Source organism: Erithacus rubecula (assembly GCF_903797595.1).
Source record: "Erithacus rubecula genome assembly, chromosome: 12".
NCBI lineage: Eukaryota > Metazoa > Chordata > Aves > Passeriformes > Muscicapidae > Erithacus > Erithacus rubecula.
Window position 1 is genome coordinate 3867690 of NC_136664.1, and position 24607 is coordinate 3892296.

General features: G+C 38.9%; 1 protein-coding gene across 3 annotated transcripts in view; it reads right to left on the bottom strand.

The window, feature by feature from the left end:
* Nucleotides 1-24607, bottom strand: part of CDH13 (cadherin 13) — a gene marked incomplete at its 3' end in the record, with an annotated part of 419157 nt that overhangs the window by 295444 nt on the left and 99106 nt on the right. The window contains exon 1 of one of the 3 annotated variants that reach the window (XM_079316433.1): nucleotides 21365-21496. The exons of the other annotated variants lie outside the window; for them this stretch is intronic. Within the exon in view, the coding sequence (XP_079172559.1) occupies nucleotides 21365-21407 (43 nt within the window). The 5' untranslated portion in view covers nucleotides 21408-21496. Of the gene's footprint in view, nucleotides 1-21364; nucleotides 21497-24607 lie in introns of those variants that run through there. 3 annotated transcript variants of the gene reach the window in all.

A 24607-nucleotide genomic window follows, 5' to 3' on the forward strand; every position in this document is an offset into this window, starting at 1 on the left:
GAAGAAAAATTAGTGTTTTAAGGAGATGAATGTGGTGTTGTGATGATCTTAGGTACTGAATAGTGCCAAGGACAAAGTTTTGAGATTTTTCTGAGATCTAAACTTCCATTATGGATTCCAAAACAGCTATTCCAAATCAAGTCATTAAACCTCCTTAGATTCTGGCAGAAAGCACACAACACTCAGGTCTATAAAATCTCCAGAGTAGAACCAAATTAAGAGAAAATGAAGCAAGTAATTTAAAGGGAAAAGTCTGATTAAAGTCTCCATCCATTAAAGAATTCCAACACCTCCAGCTGATGTTAAGCAGAAGTGCAGTATCTATGGGCTTCTGAAGAATGATCTCTAATAGCCAGGATTTAAAAATAAAAGGAGAACATTTCATGACAATAGAGATGCATCATGGCCACATTGAGCTATGCATCAGATCTGCAGCCTCGTCCCCAAATGGGGAGAAAACCTGCAAAAGCTAACACAGGAACGACTTGAAATGCTTGAGAACCACTAATGAATCCCATCCTGTCAAAAAAAAAGCCCAAACAAACAAACAAACAAACAGAAAAGGAGCTGGCATTGCTGTGGCAGTGCTTGAATGCAGCCATTATTCCATTCACTATTGGCTAAATAGACTCCCAGGGCTGCAATCCTGAAACAGACAGTGCTCAGCAGAAAGAGAATTGAAGGTATTTTATTAAAATGAGATTGCTCCAGTGGCCAGTCTTTAAAGCCTCCTACATTTGTATTAGACAAAAATAGAGGTAGAGCTCAGTGTTTTAGAGCTATTTAAATTCAGACCAAGATATGCCTGAATGGCAACACTTGCTGAGGCAAAGTATTTCTTGTGAAAGGCAGAGTATGGGGCAGTTAATCTTGGAAATCCTGGGAAATGCTTACACATTTGCCACATTCCTGAGGATTTTTTAAAACAGAAAGCAAAATATAGGTACAAGAAACTTTATTCACTCCCACCCTCCAAGATGATGACAAAAAGGTTCACAAAGGTCCACTGAGCACATTTTCTGCCCTGAGGTCCTAAATCATGGATATAGCACAAACCTGGAATAAAAGCTTTTTCAGTGAAGAAATTATTTCACATCCACAGGAATCAAAAGGCAAAATCTAAATTATACATCAGGAAACATTCTTATCCTTTTTTTGTCCAACATAACACCTGATGTGCACAGATATGCAAGTGTGGCTGTTGCCAGCATTCCCTAAAAAGCCAGCTAAAGAATGGATTCAGTGATGCCTGACATGATCCTTCTCCTGAAATTTTCCATAGTAGCTGTACCATTTAAGCACAGGGATTTGAGACAGCAAAAGGAACACAAAAGCTCTAAAGTCTTCCCTTGTTTTGTGGTGATTTGCTCAAACCCCTTTGATGTTACCATGGCCTTTACCTGGATCTTCCTGCACAATGAGCTGCACACCAGCTGTGGTTTCTCCTTGCAGAGCTTTCACCAGAGAGCAGCTCTGAATTTACTCTCACTGCCATTCCCTGGGGATTTGTGTTTTCCAAAGGCAGAAAGTTCCTTGGCAAAGGTAGGAGCAGAGTGCTGTGGGGCTGCTCCATGGATGTCCATGGGAAAATGGGAGCTGGACAAGAGGACAGCTGCAGGAGGGGTGGGTGCAGTGGGCACTGCTGCCTCCAGAGAATCCCTTTCTGGCAGCCTGCAGGGAACAGGGCCAGGCTTCTCCCCACTGCCCAGTCACCTGATTGCACATCTCATTAAGAACTTCCATTCCCTTAATGCTTTGTGCAACTCACAGGGCATTCCCAAGTCGAGATAAACGCAGGAAAAAACCCCCAAAACCCAACATCTGGGTATTTTTTCTCTTGGAAGTGGTTACATGTAACATTTTAGGCTATAGGAGAGAAGCCAAAAGGATAATGCAGAATAGTTCTTCCTGTAATGGTGAAGTAAAAAGAGAGCTTTATTTCAAGAAATACTACACTTATATAGGGTAGATCGTGCAAAACAGAAAAGACTCTCTGGTCCAAGTAGGCAACACCTCTTTGAAAACATGCTTTGTGCAAAACAACACAAGACACTCACACGGCTCTCACACACCCTGCAGGTGAATAATCATTGCTATAATTTCTTGTCCTTGCCCAGCCTGAGAAACCCAAGGCTTCAAGGCTGCTTTTTCCCTGGTTCCCAGCAGCATCCAACAACAGTGACAACATCAGAAGATACATAAGAGGAACCCACCACCACAAGCAAACCAGGAACAGATCAGGGAAATTGTTGCCTGTGGTAATGCTGGATGTGCAGCCTCTCCACAGCCTGTGCCCATCAGGAGATGCCCATGGCTCAGAAAGCACCAGGATTTTCAGCCCCTGCTGCACCCTGGAGGAAGAGCAGCAGCAGGGAGGAGCAGGGTGAATGCAGCTGTGCAGCAGCTGGCCTTCTCATCACCAGCCAGGGAGCACTAAAAACACCACAACTGAGATCAGAGCATGGAGATCTTTACTACAACACAAACAAGCTGCCCTGGCAGCATTAATCAGGCTATACAAGGATTGAGAGCTCATTAGACTAACAATTCCTCTCTGAGGTTCCATGATTAAAGCAGAATGAAAATAACACACAGCCAAAGACACGCCAGAGAATACTGAATGCAATGTAGGTGTCAGCACTGCTGAAACTATATTTTGTAGCAGCCATAACAGCAGCTATTGAGCCACTCTGTAACTCTGGGCAGTTGTCTGAATACAAATATAAGGCTTAAAGGCCCCTCAGTTTTCCTATGAGGTTTAAAGGAAACTGTAAACCTTACATGTGTTTTCAGCAAGGCCACATTCAAACTGATTCCATTGCACCCAAACCCAGCCTTGTTCTCACACTGTAGCAAGCAGTGTATTTTCTGGAAGCAAAGTGATTGTTCATGATGCTCACCCCTACTAAATGGAGCTCCAAGCAGCATTTTTTCCTTTTTCATCCAGTTGTCCCAGCCACATTTCCCAAAAGAGCTCCTTCATCTAGGGGAATCTTAGTTTGTGATTTTGAGAATTAAATAGCAAAGCAAATATCAGCCTGCAAGGTGCTCTCAGTCAGCATCTCCTGTTTGGTAAGTGTTAAAATGCACCTCAACTACTGAAAACTTCACAAAACTGTTGACTTGTTTATCTCCAATTCTGTTACTAGATATTTTGCTGTATCTCCCATAACAATTAACATAAGAATAAAAGCAGAACATTCTGTTCAGAGGGAGACTATTAGCTTGGCATTATCTAGCACAACGTATTTTTCTGGTTTTCTTTGCAGAGGGGAAGGAAAAAAAAGAAAAAAGAAAAAAATTATATAAATCTGTTCCTGGTCTATCTTTTTGTGTGGTTAATCCCATTTTCCTAATTGGTTCTTGTTCTGTGGCAAAGCCTGTCCAGATGACAGAGCAGCCAGAGGGAGGTGGAAAACACAGTGGTCTTCAAGCTCCACGAGCACCTTCAGATGTAATGCAGGGATGTTCTTCAAATCTCAAATTCAGAATTCATGCAGATTTTCCTTGTGCCTCTCCATACCACAATGGATGTGAGACTCTCCCCATGGACACAGCTTTTGTTCTTTTCTAGCTTTCTCCTGGTACATCTCTCTGACCTCTTCTAAAAATGTTTGTTCCAAAGCCTTATTTCCCCACAGCTGGAGCTACTCTCATGCTCTACCACTTTTCCTCTCTCCTGCATTAGGTGCTCTTTCCCCTGCCCCAAAACTCTGCTAAAAATTTCTCTCTCTCAATTCCTTTTAACGTTTTCTCTCCTGCTGTTACTAGCCAAATGACAGACTTCCAAATTTCATTCACCACCGAATATCTTTAAATTGTAATAACCTGCAATTTCTATTGTGCTGCCTTTCCCTTGTCCCATTTAATTCCAGAATGTGTTCTGGCATACAGGCAATGCATTAGAGAAGTGGGAACAGCAAATGGCAAATAGAAAGTCTGGAATTTTGTGTTTTCATTGAGATGTGTGCCTGTGAGACACAATGGCTACTGCAATATTGTCTTCCTCATCTTGTACAATACCAGTGAAAAAATAAGTATATGAACACAATTTTTAAAATATATATACCAGTGAAACACCACCACAATAAAAAGAAATTTTCAGTATTTTAGAAAGTGGAAGAAGTTTGAAAAATTTGACATCTTTTCCTGACTTTGTTATGACACTGGAAGTTCAACATTTGACAGGGAGAGGAAATTAAATTAGCCTTGAAGTCATGTACAAGTTATGCCTTTTTTAAGTATTTTTCTCTCACTGGCTTTGATCATATAATCCCAGCAAAAATAAATGTGCATTTGGTTTTGAGTTTTTTAATGCAAGTTTTGTGCTTAAAATTATTTTCTGTCTCATTTTGAAATAGCAAAAAAACCAGGTTCCTAGACAGAATTGTCTGTTTAAAAGTCTCATAAAAGGTCTGCAATTTTTGACAAGCCCTGGCTTTTTTCTACTCTTACATATAATTTCTCCTCTGTTCAAAAGAGATGAATTATCAGGATGGGAGGGATTCAATGTCATTAACATGTCATGTACTATATTTCATGTAAGTGTAACCTGACTGAAAATGTAAATAAAGGTGTCAGGTTCCAGGTGTGACTCTGCTCTCCTTTGCCAGGGAAGTTCTTGTTTGTCAAAATATGCACAGCAGAAGCTCAAAGGATCAAAGCCAAAAGCACATAAGATTTGCAGCAGATGGAGTAAACAGTGATGTGGCTTTCTAGAGAAACAGACTTCCCAGGAAAATTTAAATTGTTTGTGTTTTGTTGTTCCCTGAGTATTTCCTCAGAAATCTCCAGGATTTTGGTGGAAACCTAAAATGCACTTGAGTGACCAGGAAGGAACTCAATCTTACTGAACCTCATCAGTTAAACATCCAGCACATCAAAGTCTTCTTTCCAACTAATTCTTGAAATTTGTGTGTTTCTGCAGGGTATGAAGCACAAGAAACTCCCAATGAGAATCCTGGAAGAATGTCTGGAGTGTATCCAGCTGAAATAAATCAGTGTGAATTTAACTCAATTCACCTTACTGGCATATGAGGAGGATTACATAGGATTTCAGAAGAAATCCTATCCCTTCTTTCCCTAAAAAATGAACATGCAATATTAGTTGATCCTGTTTAGATTAATCTGACCAAAGCAATGCATGTGAAAAGAAAACCATCACTAACTGCTTTAATTCATCTTGGTCACAAATTCAACACCTCAAATGGGTTCTTAGCTGAAATTCAATGGACTTAAAACAGTTCCACCTGCAGAGAATGTGTGAGCACTGCCAATGACAATGATTGAAATGGACATTGAAATGTCCCTGACCACATCAATGGAAATCTAAAGCATTTTCCAAAGAGGGACACAATGCATGTAGATATATAATTATTCCAGAGTTTGTTAAGTACAGCTGAGAAGAACCTGGCCTAAATTTGCATTTGAATATGTGCAATACAATACAGCACACCTGAAAAACCTTTAATGACTCTTTCTGAAATGCATCTTTTCCACATCCTTCTAGTAAACAACTAAGAATCCATAAAAAACCTGCTGCAAATCCTCCACTTTAAATCTTGCACACTGAACTGGAGATGGACTCCAACATATTTATGGAATTACAACCTCCTAATGCTATGAGTAAATGGGAAAAAATGCAAAGGAAATCTATTTTGGTATATAGATCTGGAACTAAAAATCATTTGTGCTTTAAAATAATGTCAGTGAGGTATGCTGTGGTATTGACTTTTTAAGCAGAAGGCTCTGTTTAATTCAACAGGGAAGTTCTGCTAGAAACAAAAGACTTCAACATGCCTGTTGTATTTAGGGCCAGCTGATGTATCCCAGAACAACCCTGATTATTATAGGCATATCCTGATTAATTTCTGCTGAAAATTTGGCTTTTGGAAGCTGATGGAAAACATTTGTCTGTTTCCCAGAAGGATGAGAACAGAAGCAATGGTATTATTTGGATGTCAGCAGGCAAGACATCACTGTAGAAGAACATTTGCTTCTAAACCAAATGAACAGGGAGTGAAAGTTGCATTTTGCAAAAGTTTTACATGAAGCTGCCACTGGGGCTGCTTCCTTACATGTTGATTTAATCTGACATGGAATTATGAGTCTGCCTGTGATCAGAACAGCTCAGGAACGTGTGTGCTGCTCCCTCTTCTGCTCACAATGCAATGGGAAATATAATTCAGGGTAAAAAAAACCATGATGGTGTTTTCAAAGTCATATCAACATTCTTGGTCAAGGCTGGTATCATAATTCTCTAAAACAGAAATTCTATATATTTTAGCTAAAGTACAGACAAAAGACAAATACAATTATATTAGAAAATATTAGGGTTAATTTTTTCCTTCTCCAGTAAAATCTCTCAACTTTCCCAGCAGCTGAAGTCACTTTTTAAATGCATTCTGTGATATTACAAGTCACAGTTTGAAGGAGATAGCAAAGTCTTCTGTAGACAAAATGGTTTTACAGTACATGATACAACGATTAGCACTTAATTAAGGAGTGTTACTGATAGATTATTGATTCACTATTGGGAGGTTTCACATCTCTGGTTCTTATTTTAATGTTAAATTTCACCCTTGAGCAAGGTTATCTGCACTACATATCTCAGATACAAAACTATATTTTAATTAAACATAACAAGTCAATATAATGTTATATTAGAATTATTCATCAGCAGCACAGCCCTGCTTCTTTTATATTCTGAGTCAAAGAGATGATGCAGATCTCTATTGAGATAACAGATTTTCTGTGCTTCTGAATCAGAGAGAGATAAAAATTAAAAGGAAAACCACAATTAACAAGATTCATGGTTTTGCTGTTTCTTTTGGCTTTTTCAGTCTATTACCATGACTTTGCTGAATCCTGCACCTCCACTCCTTCCAGGGGTATTTACCCACACGCACCATATAAAGCAGAATGACAAAAAGTCTCAGCAATTGCTGAGTGGGGACTTGGAGTTTGAATTAATCTGGGAAAGGATCAAAGCTGCTTCTCTCTCCCATGGAGCATGAAGGAAGTGTGGTTTGTGCTCTGGTATCTCTCCCTTATTTCCATGGACATAACAGGAATTGATCCTCTGAGCCCCACAAACACAAATGTTCACACAGTGAAGTGAAAATGATCCTGTTCATGACCCCACCCACTAAAGCCACGACCCCTGGCCATTCATCCAGCTAAATAAAGCATAACACAATTAAGATAATTATCCCCTGTGCATTCATGGTGTATTTGATGCATGACATGCCTCCTTAGTCACTCTGAAATTACTTTATTTATTGAGAACAACAATTATAGCACCAAAGCAAATTATAGCCAAGAAATGTTCTTTCCACCAGGGTGAGGGAAAAATGATGCTGGGAGCCAGAAGGGCTCTCTTATTTATTCTGTGCTATGCCTAAGAAAAATTTCAGAGTCAAGCAAAAGGACCAAGAACCACCTGGTTTGGAGGTGGTGTTAGAGAGGAGAGAATAAGAAACTTATTCAGAGAGTTCTTACTCTCTGAAATTCCTGCAAAAATAAATTAAACTATTTCCCTTTACTTCTGTACATGCAACAGATGTAATTGTAAAATAGTCATTTAAATAAATTATAAAATAAAGACCTCCCCCTTTTCACTAGAAAATTCTGCATAAATGGAGGAGAAAAAATTATCACAAATTGTTTTAATGAAATAATCCATCAACATAAAGTGAAATAGATACATTGATGAAATTGAAAATTTGGTAGAATATAAACTTGTCCCAAAAGCACCAAGGAAGGTGTTTTACACTCACTGCACCATCATGTGCTGCTTTAGCAAATGAAGTGCCAGATTTGGACCTGATCCTCTACAAGACTACCAAGCTTTTTTTTTTTTTTTTCCCCCCAATTTAACAGCAAGCTCAAACCCTTGTATTTTAAAAACTCACTAATAATCCTTCTGAAGGCCCAGGATCTGCCCATGCAGTGAATATTGACCAGTGAGTGAGCACTGCAGCACATATTTGACATTAAATACAATCTAGAAAAGCTTGCTCATTGGCCTGGGTGTTCTGGTAAGTTAAAGGATGGATTAAGCACCAAGCCAAGTGTCCAGCTCTCCAATTCCATTCCTATTCTCTCACAAACACTCATTTATGCAAACAGAGGTGAGTCTGCTCAGTTTGGCACCCTGTCATCTTTACTTGGCTTTCCAAACCATGGCATGGTTTCCCTTTTTTAAAAAGCACTGTGTTCTGCCATGAGATGTTCCACAATGAAGCTATTTCTCCATTTTATTTCTTCCATTGCAAACCCTACACACTGAATTTTCTGCTGGATTTCATCAGCTATTCATGATAATAAACAACATTAACTAGGTCAGCTTTATATACTGCTTTATATAAGATTCTGCTTTCTTTAGCATCAGGTTGGCTACCAAATAATTTCAAAAAACACTTTCACAGAAAATGTTGGATCTTGTATCAGATGAGCACCTGACAGAAACCAAAAAAACCCAAAATTATACCAACCCTATGTCAGGATGTCACTAATAAACTTTTTGTTCATTATATCTTCTAAAATCACAACTGAGAAATTCTTTTACTCTCTCCTATCTTTCAACACAAAACCTACATTTTGATAAAAAATATCACCTTCACTCTTCCTGAGCTCTTTCCTTGTCTTTAGTCTTTGAAGAACCCTGAAATAATGACTTGTCTGGAAATAGTTCTTCCCCAAGGATAAAGTGCAAATTTATTTTTCTGACTGTGTTATATTCAATAACACAAACAGAAGGTCAAGAATAGATATAACTTCTGTACACGTGTCTTTTCAAATTTGAACATATTAGACCCAAAATATGCATCTTAATCCAAGATGAAAGAACAACTGCTACCAAGAGAAAGACAATGATTTACAGAATAATAACTTGACAACTGTATCTGAAATGTTTCAGTTAGGGCCTGATTGAAAAGCCTCTGATGTCCAAGGGAATTTCTTCCATTATTCCAAGCAGAATTTAGGCAAGATCTTTGTTTTCTGAAGAATATTTAGCCATCAGGTATTGATGAATAAATGGAAATAAATGGAAATAAAATGCTCTCATAACAAGCTTCTCAGTGGTGACAGGAAAGTGTCCTAAATTCAACCAGCACAGGGGGAAAACATCCCAGCCTGGCACAGGGAGAGGTGCTCTGGGCAGGCTGCAGGGGCATCATCTTTGGCACAGGGAGCACAGGGATCCTTTTTATAGCCCTGATGGCATCTGGAATATTGCACTGCCCTGCAGAAAAGCATTGAGCAGCCACTGGGGTGAAGTACAAATAATCAGAGTGAGAAATATTGATCTGAGGTAATGACAGAGAGCCAGACCTATCCAGCTGGGCTAAGGGAAAAAAAGGCCTGAGAGCTCTGTATAAACACACAAAAAGGGCAGCTTTCAGGAGAGAAGGGAATTCTTTAGGGTCTTTCACAGAAGAATCAGCAGCAGTAATGGGAATAAAGGGGAGATTGCACCTTCATCTCCTTCCCCACTGAAGGAAATCCAGTCCTGTTCCAGTGACAGAAGTTTGTACACTGAGAATTCAGGGGAAATCTTGGTAGCAACTCAGAAATCAGTGACCCAGAACCGATTGGGCACACACAGAGCTGTCCTGTGGCTTATTCCATGTTTGCAAAATCCACTTGACTCTGTAATTAGGCTGAAAACCCTTCCAGGCAGGGCACAGAGCAGTGGAGTCTTTATCTTAACTGATGTTCTGGTTATAAATAATAGACTAAGCTGGTTAACAACAGACTTGTTAGAAAGCTTTAGGCTGGGAGCCTCTAAGTGCAGTGGAGTTTGGGCTGTAAATAACTGCAAACTCCAACCCAGCAGGGCTGAAACATTAGGGATGTTGTAAGGAGAAAACTCTAATTTGGGGAGGTTTTGAAATCTATATGAACATCTGTTTTATTACTGTCCTAGCAATCTGTACACCCTCCAATCCAGAAAGTTCCCTTGCAGCAAGAACATTAGTGCAAGGAAATCAACAAAAAGAGTTCCTCAAATTGCCTGCTTCAAGAAAACAAACATCTTTCTTCATGTTTTTGAACTATGAGTGGAATTTAGGTTATGAAATCAAGGCAGTATAATACAGTAGGAACTAAATTTTCAGCACTCATTCACAACACTCGATGCAAAGTCTAAGGTATATAATTTAATGTACAGCAAAAGAAAAGGTCATATAAACTGAATATAAAAAATACTAATACAATAAATAACACTAGGAAATGGCTCTTTTTCCCATTGCACTCCAAAACTCCATTATGATGATGTGAATATTCTTATTTCTGCCTTGTTTTTAGCTCTGTGTGGTGACAGATGGGCTTTAGACCTGAGTTCTGGGACTTACATTAGGCTAAGGACTTGTCAGATGGAATATTTATACTTTTTCTAGTTTCTGAAATATTTCAGAACTTGTTTATTTTCAAACAAGAAGAAATAAAGTGAAAGCTCTCACGGCTTGGGGATGTGGGCAAGTATTTTAAAGACATATTTACAAAAATTCAGATTCCTTGAATTTGAAATTCAGTGCTCTGGATGTCATAGGACCATAGTCCCCTTAAAGAAACCTATTAAGATTGCAAATTCCACATCAGCAAGAAAACAGCATCCATGTAAACCACCCAGTGTCCAAAGACAGAAATATCCAAATAAATGCAAAATGGAACTGTGAGTTTTTAACTTGAGTTGAATGAGAACAGATAAAATTGAACTTTCCAGCTCTGGGTAAGACATGAACCATTCCTGTCTGAAGTTTATCCTCTTGTTTATTCTGATGATGCAAAAAACCAAAATCAGATCAAACCAGAATCAGTGAATAAACAGATTTTTTTTTTCCTTTGAGGTGACTAATCCCAATTTAAAAGAACAGAAATTGTAATCTCCTGTTCCTCCTTCACACACTTCCCAAATCCTTGCAGGCACATACCCTGCTTATTTGTGTCCTCAATAAAGTAAAGAAAAATAAAAAACACAAAGACCTACATGTCCTCTCTATCCCCTCCAAAATTATCCTTATATTTCCACATGGCCCAAGTAAACAGCTTTAGTTTCCTGCCATAATTCACCTCACTAACACTTATTTACATCATAAAACCCAGATCATGTTTTTAGTGGGATAATTAAATACAGAAAGAGAGGAAAAAAAATATAAATCCTTCCAGTTCAGGCAGTCAATGTGTTTTCTGCAACCTGAACATGGTTCTTGGCCAGGGCACAAAATAAAGAGCCCAGATGAGCAGAGATGTGTGTTCTGCTCAGATCTTACCTGTAATGCACAAACCCTACACACTTCATCCTGAAAGCTTATTTTCTTGAGGCACAAGGTTTAGTCCTAAAAAAGGACTGTGTTTAATTGCACCACAATGGAGGGATTTGAAGCAAAGCTCTGAATAATGGAACTTTATCCCCCTGCAAACAAGAGAGCTGACACAATGTATTCAATATTATAAATCCTGCTGTGCTGCCAAACTTATAATAAGGCATTCTTAGAGGAAAGTCTAATGATGGGGAAAAAAAAATGCACTTTTTTTTTTTTTTTTTTTTCTGTACATGAGATCATAAATTTTCTCAGAATCACAGTAAGGTTCTACCTGCAGAAAAATAAATTACCATAAAGCTGTTATGTTGGTTTAGGGTGGGGCTTTTTGTTTTTGTAACCTGATACAGATTTTTTTTTTATTCTTGAATACTTTATTAAAGGTATTACTCAACACAAGCAGTTTGAAATGTGTGGAAAACAGCTTTGGTGGAACATTCCTCTCAGACTCCTGCCTGTTGGATTTGTTTAAATGCTTCAATTAAATTCCGATCTGGTTAACTCTGAAGTCTACAAACACACAAGGATACTTTGTTGTACAATTTTGAAGGTTTAGCTGTATCTGCCAGGAATAAACACAGTGTATTAAGAGATCATGTTGAAAAAATTCAAAGTTTTCTATTTCCCTTTCTAGATATAAGAGTGTGTTTTGGGGTTTTTTTGGAGGGGAGAAGAAACCCTTTGTTTTCTTTTATTAAGTGTAAAGCCTTTGGACACCAAACCAATTCTTAGTAGTGGAACAACTGAATGGGAAGTGCTCCAAGGCAATAGAAAAGAGCTTTTTCCTCATTATTTTTACCTTGTGGAACCCAGAATGTCCCTTTTTCTCACCATCAGCAGGAGATAAACACAACGATTTGCAGTATGTTCACAAATATTCCTAGGGATTACTAAATCCCTCACCTTCAGTTTGCCATTTAATTACACACAAAAAGTGTTTATTGACTAATGTACTTCTCAGTTATGAGCAATTAATTGATGTGACTATTCCAGCTAGGGCTCAGCACAGATGAAAACATCCCCTGCACTGAGGCACAGAAACAATTAATGTCTCAGGGAGATCCACGTGGAGGTTAAACTGACTTTGGTGCATCTTATACTGTTTTTAGGCCATAGAATTGCACAGCCAATGCTGTTTCCACATAAAACAGAATTCATGAGAGCATGAGGCTTTCAAAACCTGTGTTGTAGGGAAATCCTCTATTTATCGATAAAAGCTATCCTGCAGAAATCTCATGCCCAGCAAAAATCAGATTCACCAAGATAAAGAGGTTTGGGCAGCCTCACCACTCATCCTATACTGGAAAAAAAAAAAAAAGGTGAGCACTGTCAGTGCTTCTCTGAGCTCTAATAAGCAAATTATCCTCTGCTCTAATGACAGTAATGAATTAAATCAATTTGGTAATGAATTGCTCCCACCTAGGTCTGAGGGATAAATCATACTTCACACAACCCTCCCAGTGCCACAGACATTCCCACCCAGGCTTGCAGGGTTCAGCAGCCTGAAGCTGCAGAGTTACACAAAACTAACCATAAACACAACTGGGCTTCTTGTTTCATGCTGTGGAATTTGTGTTTTTCGTGGGGCTGCTCCAACTCCAATCCCCACGGCATGGGGCCCATGGGCAGCAAGGCTGAGTGACAGTGACTGACACTGACAGCAAACCTTATTCCACTCAATGACTTTCCAAACAAGATGTGAGATAGATCACACTCAAAGTAACAGCTGTGGAAACAAGAACTTGCATTTTTTGAGTGTGTTTTGTCAGAGATCACTACGTGCAAGACATCAGGTTGAGAGGATCATGACACAACCAGCAGATTCCTATTACCCAATCCTGAGGAGTCACCTTACTCTTGATTTCAAAGAATTTAGCTGGCCTTTTGCCCATATTTTCCAAGAGAACAGGATTAGAATCCTAGAAACACAACTACAGGTGAAAGCCTGTGTAGGAATTACCCAAGATCTCTAAAATGAGAGAACAATTGCAGTCAGTGCAATGACACCACACTCTGACAATTTAGGGATGTGCCTTGCAAAGAATATGCTTTGGTAGGGCTTTGTGGGGTAGGATGTGTGTGAAATGAGTTCACAATAGAAATAAAACAATAATTGAAGAATGACTGATTCTGTCCTGAGCCTTTGTATGGACAGAAATAAAAATACAGAATAAAAAGTATAAAATTTTTTAAGGAAACTTTCTGATTCTGAGTCTTTTGAGAGAGCAAGCCTCCAACCAGTATTTCAATCACAAAAGAAAAGATTCTTAATAATTATTAAAAAAAAGAGAAACATGATCCTGAATAATGCATTAGAGCAAATTATCATAAAGTGCAACTTTATAATTACTGGTTGCAGTAGTTATAAATAGTTTGTATTTCATAGGTTTCACTTATACCATCTTAAGATCAAGAAGCTGGGTGCTTTTTCTCTCCCAAAAGAAAGGACAGCTTCTCCATGAAAAAAAATAATTGAATAAGGTACTAAATATCACAAAGTTGTGGTTTTTTGCACTAATCACACTAATAATGTGTTAGTTCCATGACACATTGGACTATTAACTGAATTCTATAATTATATTGTTTAAAATGCATGGATAAACAAAAGCTATAATCATGATACAACTCAATGCCATATCATTATTCCAAAACAGCAAGTCAGACATTTAACTCCTAAATGAAAAAAACTTTGCATCAATCAGATTGGGTATTAAAAGAAGCAGCAGCATCAGGCAGATCAAAGGATTTATTGCAATCATAACCAGATTGATAAACTGTTTGTTCTACTTCCACAAAGCCTTCATGTCTGATACATTTAACTCTGACATTTTAGATAAACACAGCGATAAGAAAGAGAGACCTCATTTTGTGTAAAAATTCCTTTTACCTTAATCTCACTTCAGGAGCTGATACAGGAGACAAAAGAGCACCAGTCTATCGTGTATTCCTTTAGAGCAGCTTTTAATTTGGAGATGTGGAATTGAATGCCTGTGGACAGACACTTGGGAAGCGTTTCCACAGGAAGATAAGGAAATAGGCTGCACTTCACTCGGGGTTTGAGAGCTGCTGTCGGGGAACTTTTGAAGCACTGATGTGATAAAGGTGAAGGCCCCTGTGGAGCAGATCTCAGCCACCTTCCATGTGCTAATCTTGTTATAAAGGATTGCTCTAATAAAAAAAAAGACTAAATAAAGAGCCAGACTGACAAAACCCAGCTTTCTAAAGTTCAAAACGGGCTTCTTTGTCATTAAAGTCCAATGAGAAATACTGAATCTTTCTGTAACATAATCAAGAAGAGAGCCTTCAAAACTGAAATGATGCTGTGAGGAAGAGTTGCACATCTGCCTCAAAGAGATCAATCCCACAAAAATCTAATCCTTTATGGACCTGAAGCAGGAGAGTCCTCTGAGCACCAAAGACTTTTCTTTCTTCTTTCCAGCTTTACCTTGACTTTTTCATTTCTAGCAGCCAAGAGAAGTCGGTAGGTTGTAGGAAGCAGCACCGGAAAAACATCCTGAAGTATTAAAAAAAATGCTGCTCCTAAACCAAAATCAAACCTCACCCAACCTGTCTTCTTTCACATCAGCCACTTTCAAAAGAATATCTGATTACATTTTAAAATTCTGCTGCTCTATGGCAGCAGTTTTGAAACATTTATAAGCTCAGCCTGTGTGTGTTCTAATCCCAGTGGCTGGCGTAACAACGGCCCGAGGATCCGAGGTTGTCAGGAACAACAAATTGCCAACAAGAAACACATCCTGTAAAACACTGCCTGGGTAGTTCATTTAAATTTGAATCTGTATCTCTGTTGTTGGCACACAGCATTAGTCATGACTTAAACCATTAGTAACAGAATGCTCTCCCCTGCCTAGCACCCAGTGCAACAAATGCCACTGCCGTATCAGCAGAGAGCAGGCTTTTTATCAGTTTGTTTGAAACGCTAGTTATTCACAAAAATAAAACAAGTTCACAAAACCCAAGTGGTGTTTGCAGCAATCCTCAAGTGGTTATCTAGCTCCCAGAGCAAGGACAGAAATCAGGATAGTAAAGGTGAAGGAGCATCAGCACATGATAAACTACAATAAAAACACATGATAAACTATAATAATTTGCAAAATATAATCTCCTGTAAGGCAGCCTATCCCAAACAGTGGGACTGAGCCTAAAAGGGCATTAATGCAAATAATGTATTGATAATAATAATGAATATTAATATAATTGATTATAATTTATATTATTGTATAATAATAATAAAGCTATGACAAAACTACAAGATGGATGAGTTGGATTTCAATGACAAAACCACAATGGCCCATTTTTAATGGCAAATCTACAGCTTGCAGTTTTATCAAGGGCTGAACACAATTGATTTTTAACATCCTTCACCCTTTTAAGAAGGCTTAAAAGACCAGAGTTTGGTCCTTGGGCAGTAACAAGCCCAAATGATTTGAGGTTCATAACAATTCTCCACTCAGAAAGGGATTTCAGCCTATGTTTGTTGGTGTCACAGACATAAAATCTTCAAACTTTTTATTCTTCCACCCCAAAAAAACCCTAAATTTTACAGAAGTTTGAGTCGTTTTTCCTCCTCTCACTTTGTCTTTTCCAGCTCTTGGAACACATTTCACCCAATTCAATTACTCCATCTCTGCCTTACAAAACTGCAAACTGTGCTGCTTTGACAGGGTAACCTTGCAGCTTGTCAGGGTTTTGCCATCCCTGGAGGGATTTCCTTAGCTCAGATAAACTCCCTGTGCCTCCCTCCTGCTCAGGTTCTGGTTTGGATTCAGGTTTTGCTTTGAACCAGGTCTTAACCTTGCCAAAGCACTCACAGCCTGAGTGCAACCACAAATGTGGCTCTTTTACAGTAAATACTTTCTCTGCTCTTCTCTCTCCACTGGTCATACTTTTGTCTTATCAGTTTTCAATTAACACCATTGATTTAGCAAAATGTTGTCAGAAAATGTAATAATATGCCAGAAGAACCAAGAGGCTTAATGCATAAACAAATTATTCCTAAGGACAGGAATTTTGCAGATGCTTGCAGATGTTTGGTTATTTAATGGAGATCCATTAGATTTTACCCAAATATTTACAAGCAAAACAAGTTAAAATAGAGAGGGAATTAACATATCAAAACTTTGATTATTTGGGCTTTAGAGAAAGCAGATATTGCAAGCTGAAAGGATTTCATAAATAAAATTAAGAGTTGATTAAGAATAAAAATTACCTCCTAAAGTCTGTTGAACAACAAGCAGCAAAAGGGTGTTAGTAAACAAATAACAAATTTGATCACAACAGACCTGTTAATTTGGAATGGACTCAAATTCACAGCCAAATGCACACATATTCTCAGGCTGAATTTTCTTTTAAGTGTCCTGAGATTTTCATTAATTGCTCTGCAAGCAGTGTATGTGTCCCCTAAGGTTTTTCATGTACTTCCTACTCTGTTTATTAGAGGATAATTACCAGCTGCCTCTTACTAGCTTACATTTGTAGCTTTGAAGAAACACACTTTCATATAATATCAAAATGAAAATTGCAACTGTGTCCTCCAAAAGCAGTTGTTATAATTACTTCAGAAACCTTGATCAATTTAAAATATGTAGCTCTGCTTTGAACTAATAAGATTCATTCTAACCAGAAATATTAAAAATGTGGTTCAGATCTGCAGCAAAGGTGATAGGCAGAGAAAACAGAAAAAGCTGCAAGAAAGAAAAATCTTCTGCTCCATGAAAATGGGATTAAAGAATGAATCTTAAAATAAACATAAAGAAAAAAGATATTAAGCTCTAATCCAACACAACTGAGCTGAAAAACATGTTGTACTACATCCACAATCATCTGTTTTGTCAAAAATTCACTCTGGTGACTGTTTAATATGCACGGTGTACATTCAAACTCTTTTTGCAAATAAAAAGTAAATCTGTGAATATAATTAAGTGTATACTGGAAACAGCAATTAAGCAGAAAAATCTAGGCAGGAATCAGTGCTAAAACAAAAATACATCAGTTTGAAATGCATGAGCTTGCTTCCCAATTTTGCAGTTTCTCTAGACTAGTTCTGCTGCCCCCCATTTAAATATTTTATAGAGACCCATCTGCAGAGGGCTGCACTCATCACACACTGCTCAATGAACCCTCCTATTCTCCTTTTATATCCCACTGCAGGCTGATCTCCTTCCAGAGAGCTGCCCTGAAATACAGGACACTTCCCTTCTCTGTCTCACAAGTTTCCCAACTTTTCTTACCCTTGAGAACCACTCAAGCCTTTTAATAACTGCCCTTTATCCATGCACTGGCTTTGGAACAATTTTGACACACATTCTCAAGGGATCACTTCCCAAGCCTAAGAAATTCTGCACTCCAGAGCTGCTGGGCTGTCCCTGCTGTCCCAGCAGCTGATCAGGATTTGATCCAGTGGCCTGGTTGAATTTTGGCATCTGTTTGTGACACATAGCCTTTTGAAAGCTTGAGATATGATAGAATATTTGTCATCATCATTCTCCTCCAGCAGAATCCTTGCTCAATTACTGCTCATTGCAGCAGATTTTCTCCCTTCTATGGCAAAATAGGATTCTGACCCCTGACAAGTTCACCCAGAGATGGTGATTCCAGAGATTCCCATTTCTCCTGTGCCATGAAGGCCAGATTCCCATGTCTCTGACACATTTTTCTCTCTTTAGCTTGGACTCACCCTACAACCCTTAGCCATCACTGGTTTGATCTATTTTGGAAATTGCTGAGCACCCCAGAACATGTTAGCTGCTCTAATGTACAAGTTATTCCAGGCAGCACTGTTCCCCTAACTCCTCTTTTCCCTTCAGAAAACAAAGCAAAGGTCAGGTTGTTGGAGTTCCCTTCCTTTCTGGGTCAGATGAGTGCATGGGCTAGCAGCAGTTGCACTGCTTTTGGAATTTGGGTTGTCTCAAAAGCCTCAAAGGTCCATAAGCCAGCACACATTGTTTTATCTGCATGCTCAACCCATCCCTTCTCTTCAGTGGGTTGTGCTGGGCTGATTTCTGCCCCTCTGTTACACAGGTAATTCTCTGTGCTTTAACACAGAATTCTTTATCACCAAAATTCCTCCAGGAGGCACCACATTCCAGCCTGGCTTCTCAGAGCTTCCACAGCCTCACATTCTGTTCTGCTGGGTCTCAGGCAGGTCTCTCCTCTGGTTTGTGTCCTGCTCAGCAGCCCAGGTGGAATTCCAAAGCACTCATCACAACCAAATTCAACATGTGCTGGAGAAGCTACAAATAGAAAAATGATGTTCCAAGAAAACCCACTGAGTGAGAGCAGTGAATGTCTTGTTTTTCCAGCCAGAAGCATCTTTTCCAAAAGCAGTTTCATGATGTACAAGGCCTCTAGAATAGCACATGTAGCATTTTTTCTTTTTATTCCCTTCCACTCCACACCCCAGGTGAGTAAAGATGAGGAGGAATGAGCTCCCTGGACAAACTACCCCTCAAAAGATGACTTGGAATAAACAGCCAAAATTCTGGTGCTCACCCCCAACTATTTGGTTGCAAAAGATGCCTTTCAGTTGACTGTGCAATGTCAGATTGCCTCACTTGAATTGCAGAGCAGAAATTATACATGACCTTTATCCTTCTGCTCAGTGTTCTTTGTCCTGGAGCTTTTTACTACAATTTAGCACAATTATTTAGAATGATTTCACAGCAACACAGAGGCAACATTTTTTTTCCTGCAACCTTCTAAAAGGCTTCTAAGATATAAATTAATTTCATGGACCCTAATTTTGCTGAGCTCTCAAAATAAAGCATAACTAAGAAAGTTCAACTGGCAAATAGAATGGAGCTGTGCAATTACAGAACATTCTTACAGGGGAAAAAAGCTGAGTTTTCATGTAAATTTAACTTTGGCATTTTGCACTTTCATTGGAAGAATTTACTCTTCACTTAATACAGATTTTTCTGGTTTAGAATGATGCATTCTTGAAAGAGAATAACTCAACTCACACTTTTGGACAGATATCATGTCACATACCAAGAAAATAAAGTGGCTTTGCATGAGCCTTCATCTTATAAAAGCAATGCAGCCTCAAGAATGCTCTGCTCACACTGCCCAATAAAGCAAACACACAGAATATACTATTTTATTTATTTAAACAAAGTCCTCTACCCCTGCCAAATCAAAACCGGTTTTCACCCAAATAAAAACATTTCCTAACAATGAGTAATTCTGTGTTACTGAATTTCAGCTGTCCTCCTACACACCTTGAACTGTGAGCTGCACAAGATTTGTTTTTACAGAAAGAAAATGGGCATTCTTCTTCCTGCTGCATATAAAAATACCTGTTTTCTTTTTTGAGTTGAAAACTGTTTTGCTTGTTTTGGTTGAGGCTTTTTTTCCAAGGTAAAATAAAATTGAAACTCAATAAAAATACAGACAACAACTACTTGATGCTGTTTCCAACAACTGAGGGAAAATGTCTCAAATATGAGAGATCAAGAAAACTGAAAACTTGAATGCAAATACTTGGGCAACCTTCACTGTACATACTTTTTTTTCCATGTGTATTAAGTCCATTAAGGTACATTAATTTCAATAATTGCAGACTCTAATCATAAATCATTTAGCAATATTTTACAGAATTATTTTCCCAGCAAAATTTTTAATGCTGATATTTGGTTTGGGTTTTGTTTTGTTGTTGTTGGGGGTTTTTTTTCTGTTTGTTTTTTTTTGTTTTGTTTTGTTTTTTAGGTGTTTTTTTTAGTTAATACTATTCAAAAACTCCAGAGGGCCAGGGACATTTATCATAATCTGAAATTTAGAAATGTATAATCTAGTATTCTCATAAGTGCAATAAACATCCCAGTCATAAGGAAGACAGAAGGAAGTAATTTACTCTTCTAGAGAGGAAAGTAATTCTTGAAGGGTTTCTGTATCCATAAAATAAAATTCCCTAATATGCAGTAATGATTTCTCTAACTCACTAATTTTTAATGAGGATAAACAATGAAATAATTAAGTTGGTGCATAAGAGATTGTATTGATAGGAAAGACCCCTCTGGATTAGAAACAAATCTTTGAGCTTCTACTAAGTCTAATTTTTCTCCCTGCAAATGTCCAGCACTCTCAACATCATCCCTTAGAACAGAGTCTAGTTTTAGCCTGACAGATAATTACTACCATTTCTTCAAAATAAAAGAAAAATGGATAAAAACATTCTTGGTGACTTTGAAATTTTGTTACATATTCCATGTCAGCAGTTCTTCCCTGTGTGCTTTGAAATAAAGTGCCAATTTAGACAGAAAAACATTACAAAATCTTCACCTTCAGTTCTGCTGACCTGGAGTCTGTGTCTCCCTGTTCTGAGATGCCCAGAGCTACCACAGATGGCAAACACCTCACAGGAGTCATAAAACCAATGGACACTTTGAAATTTGATTTAGTTTTCCTAAGCTTCGAAAGGAAATGAAAAAAAGAAATTCTGAACATTTCACTCAGCGGTGAAAACATCACCAAATGGGGGTTTGGATTAAAAAAGTCAAAACAGCAAGAGCATCTTATCTTGTGTAAGGTTTCTAAGAGCACATTATCAGGAGTGTTGTACACCCTGAATTTAAAAAGAACCCTCAGACACAAACAATGCAGTCAGACAGAGAAGATTACTTTCATTCACAGGTTCCAAATTAAACACTGGCTCAGATAACACCAAATTTATAGAGAGCAATGATAGAGAATCCTCCAGGAAAAAGATTGACTTTTGAGAACTGCAGAACAGACTGATGAATAGGCAAAGGGCACTTAAACTTTGTCCACTTGTAATGACTGATCAGGCAGGTTTGGGCAGCATATCCAGCTATTGACAGAGCAAGAATTACAGAATTTCTCTGTGCTCACTGCACTGGTGAATGCTGCAGCTGATTCAGACTGAGTAGCCTTAACCTTACAAATACAGATCAGCTTTTAAAAATTGCAACAAGCTTTTAAACCTATTAATACATGGCTCAGGGCATGCTGTGCACACACTGCAACCCAGGAAAGTTCAACTGGCCAAGGCTACTCACATGCTAAACATCCGTGCCAGGCAGGGACAATGGCCTTGCCCATCTCCAGCAGCTCTGGCTGCCCAGAGCATCAATATTGCTGATCCTCACATGAGAATCCTGCCAGAAACATGCCTGGCATGTGCTGGCTTTGCCATATGTGCTCAAATCCACTGCCAGGCACACAAACAACAGCTTTGACCTGAAGTGTTGCTAATCCAAGCAGCCAGCTACCATGGAATCTATAGAACTGCAGCCCCAAGGTGATATCACAATGCTGAGAGGCTTCACCTGCATGGTGAGAGTTTCCTCAGGAGTTTTGGGAGGTTTGAGGCTGTAACAAATTTCAAGTGAGTTCTTCTCCAGACACACCAAGCTGGAACAGAGGCTGGGAGCCTCTGGAAGGGAGCAGCCCAAGGAAGGGGCTCATTTCCAAAGGGAAGGATTCAACATCTCCTGCTGACTACAGTGGCAGAGCACTGCTGTTAATTAGCACCAGCTGGAGGGAGGAACACAGAATATCCTAAACATGACTTTGGTCTAAGTCTTCAAAGACTGAATGATTTATATCCAGCAATGTGTTTCACACAACATTGTCCATTGCTCATAAATTAATGTTTTCTGCTGCAGAGCCTGGTGGGTTTTTGTTAATAGACACCAACAAGAATGGTAATTAAAGGATGCACTGATGGGTACTCATTACAAACAAAATGCTCCCTTTGATCCTCCTGGTCCAGGCCCTTCTGAAAAACCTTTATCTTGAGAGGAGATAAAAACAATGTTTGAGAACCTTTTGACTTCTCTGCTATCAGCCTTGAAACTTTTTTTAGTCGATTTTTAATGTTTCCCTATGCAATTAGTAGCACCAAAGTAGAAACTGATTGACAAGCTACCAGCAGCTGTTTATACAGCAGGAAAACCAGAAAATTATAACAGTGTGAGATGTTTATTTAACTCCCTGTGCAAGCACAGCACTTCTCCCATTCTCTGTGCTTCCCCAGAGTCCCTTGAAGATGGTGTGGCCAAGACCTGCTGACCTCAGGAAGAAAATTCTCCTCCTTGCTGGTTCTGCTCAGGGCATTCCTGCACACACAGCAAGGAATGGGAAATTCCTCCTCAAGTGCCAATGCCTGGGCACCTGCTCCTTGTTTAACTACCAGAGTCCCACCTGGATCTGAGTTTCACTGGGACCAAATCTCAAAATTGGTGTCTGGAGAACAGCTGTATCAAACTTGTAAAATATTATATCCCTCCCATCAAAGTAAGGCAGCTCACAGTTACTCATCTTCAGGCTGGGAAGCAAAGCCTTCTTTTAAATAGAGTTTCTTAAAGCTCAAAAATGTTTTAGCTCTCTTTGTCTGTTCCCATTCTCTTGGGAAACAGCCAAATAGAAGGAATTTTCCTCTTTTTTTCTGCAGACAAAAGAAAAATTTAAAAAACATATTTTCCAAGTGGATAAGCTGGTAGAAAAGGTTTTGGAAACACAGCCCTAGGAATTAAGTCCTATTTCTCCAGCAAGTATCTGGAAAATGACTGGAATTGATTCAGTGCTGGCAGGTTTTTAATAACTTGCAAATGTGAGTTTAACCAATCCCAGAGCACACTTGTAAAGAAAGAAGAGCTCTGATTCCACATCTCTGTGATGGGCAGAGGTGAATATCTGGGCACAGATCACCAAAAGTACTTGAACACCTTCCAGGGATCTTTGCTAAAGTAACTACTCACATGAAATCTGAGCTTCTGAGGAGTAAATGGAAATCTTCTTGCTCTGAGCAAGTGCCTGGGCTCTAGACTCCCTGACCATGATGAGGGCAGACAAGGACCCTGCTTATCTTGCTCTGCAGTTCTGCTCATTTTTGCTATTGAACAGCAGCTTTTGGTCATTGGGATTTTGATCCAACTCATCAAAATGCAGTAGGATATAATGTTCCAAAATGTTATCATGCATTTGATCCATCTCTATGTTTTATGCTTCAAGAAGAGCATGAGTGAATACAGCAGAAAAAAAGAGAAGAATGTGCCTATCAGAACAGCAACAGCAGTCAAAAGCAAAATAGATTATTTTCACTCCATTTCTCCACTGCTTAATAGCTTGACTTTTGCATACCAGCATTCCACAGGTATGGACAAAGACAGTCCCAGCATAATGTGCTTTCCTTTAAAAGGTCATCATTATATTAGCAGTATTTGATGCATTTTGACCAGAGCACTCATTTTTAGAGATAACAGCCTAATATTTTTCTTTAATTTATTGCCATCAAGAAACTCTATTTAATTTCTGCTTTCAGAAGAACATCTGCAAGTGATTGGCATAACTCAAGGGACCTTTGCAGCTGCAACTTTCTCCAAGAGCAGAGCAAAAAGCCATGTTTGTCAATATGCCTGAGTAGGATTAAAAAAGAACAAAAAGAAATAAAAAATAAAAAGCCCCAAACTACAAAACAGCTAATTATTGGAAGTAAATGTTTCATGATCTGTGTATGGCACCCGGAGCTGAATAGATCATTAGCTAAAATTCCAGTCAGCATTCCACAAAGCATATGTTTTCCTCATAAGTGCTTGCATTAGTTTGCCAGCAGCCTCAGTGACTTAACTAGAAGCACTTATGTACATTGTGCAGTAAGCAGGGCCAAGGAAAAGCAGTGAGTTTTTTTAGGGTCTTAACTCCTTAATCATATGCATTTCCAACAGCACTAAGCACTTTTTTTCCAGCTTTTAACTTTTCTCTCCCTATTGAATGCTCAAGGTAAAGCTGCTCCATCAGGTGACTCTGCCAAGAGCTGCACACAAACCCTCAATGTCATTTATGCAGCTCCTTCTCCTTGTGGCAGATAACTGCACTCCCTCCTTCAGCACCACAATAAATGGGGCTGCAGAGCATTGATGGGGACCACAGACAGGGCTTGGTGAATTCCTGTTTCCTCTCCTCACAGTGAACACTCTGCTGGGTGAATGCTGTCTGTAAAACAGCACAACCAGCTAAACAAAAGCAATTCCAGCTAGAACACACTGCAAAGATCCTGAGGGAGCAATAAAGGAATAAGTCAGCAAGTGCTGGCAGTGGCTCCAGGCAGCTCAGAACTGAGCCACAACTATTTTGGTGTGAGGGGCTCAAAGTGACCATCTGGGTGTAAAGGTCCCTTCAGCATCAGGTTCCCAGCTTGGCAGCAACAGCCTGTGCACAGGACAAAGTACCCCCAAACATACCAGAGAAATGTCATTACCCAAAACTCCAAACCCTCCTGTACCCTGTTAGTGTTTATC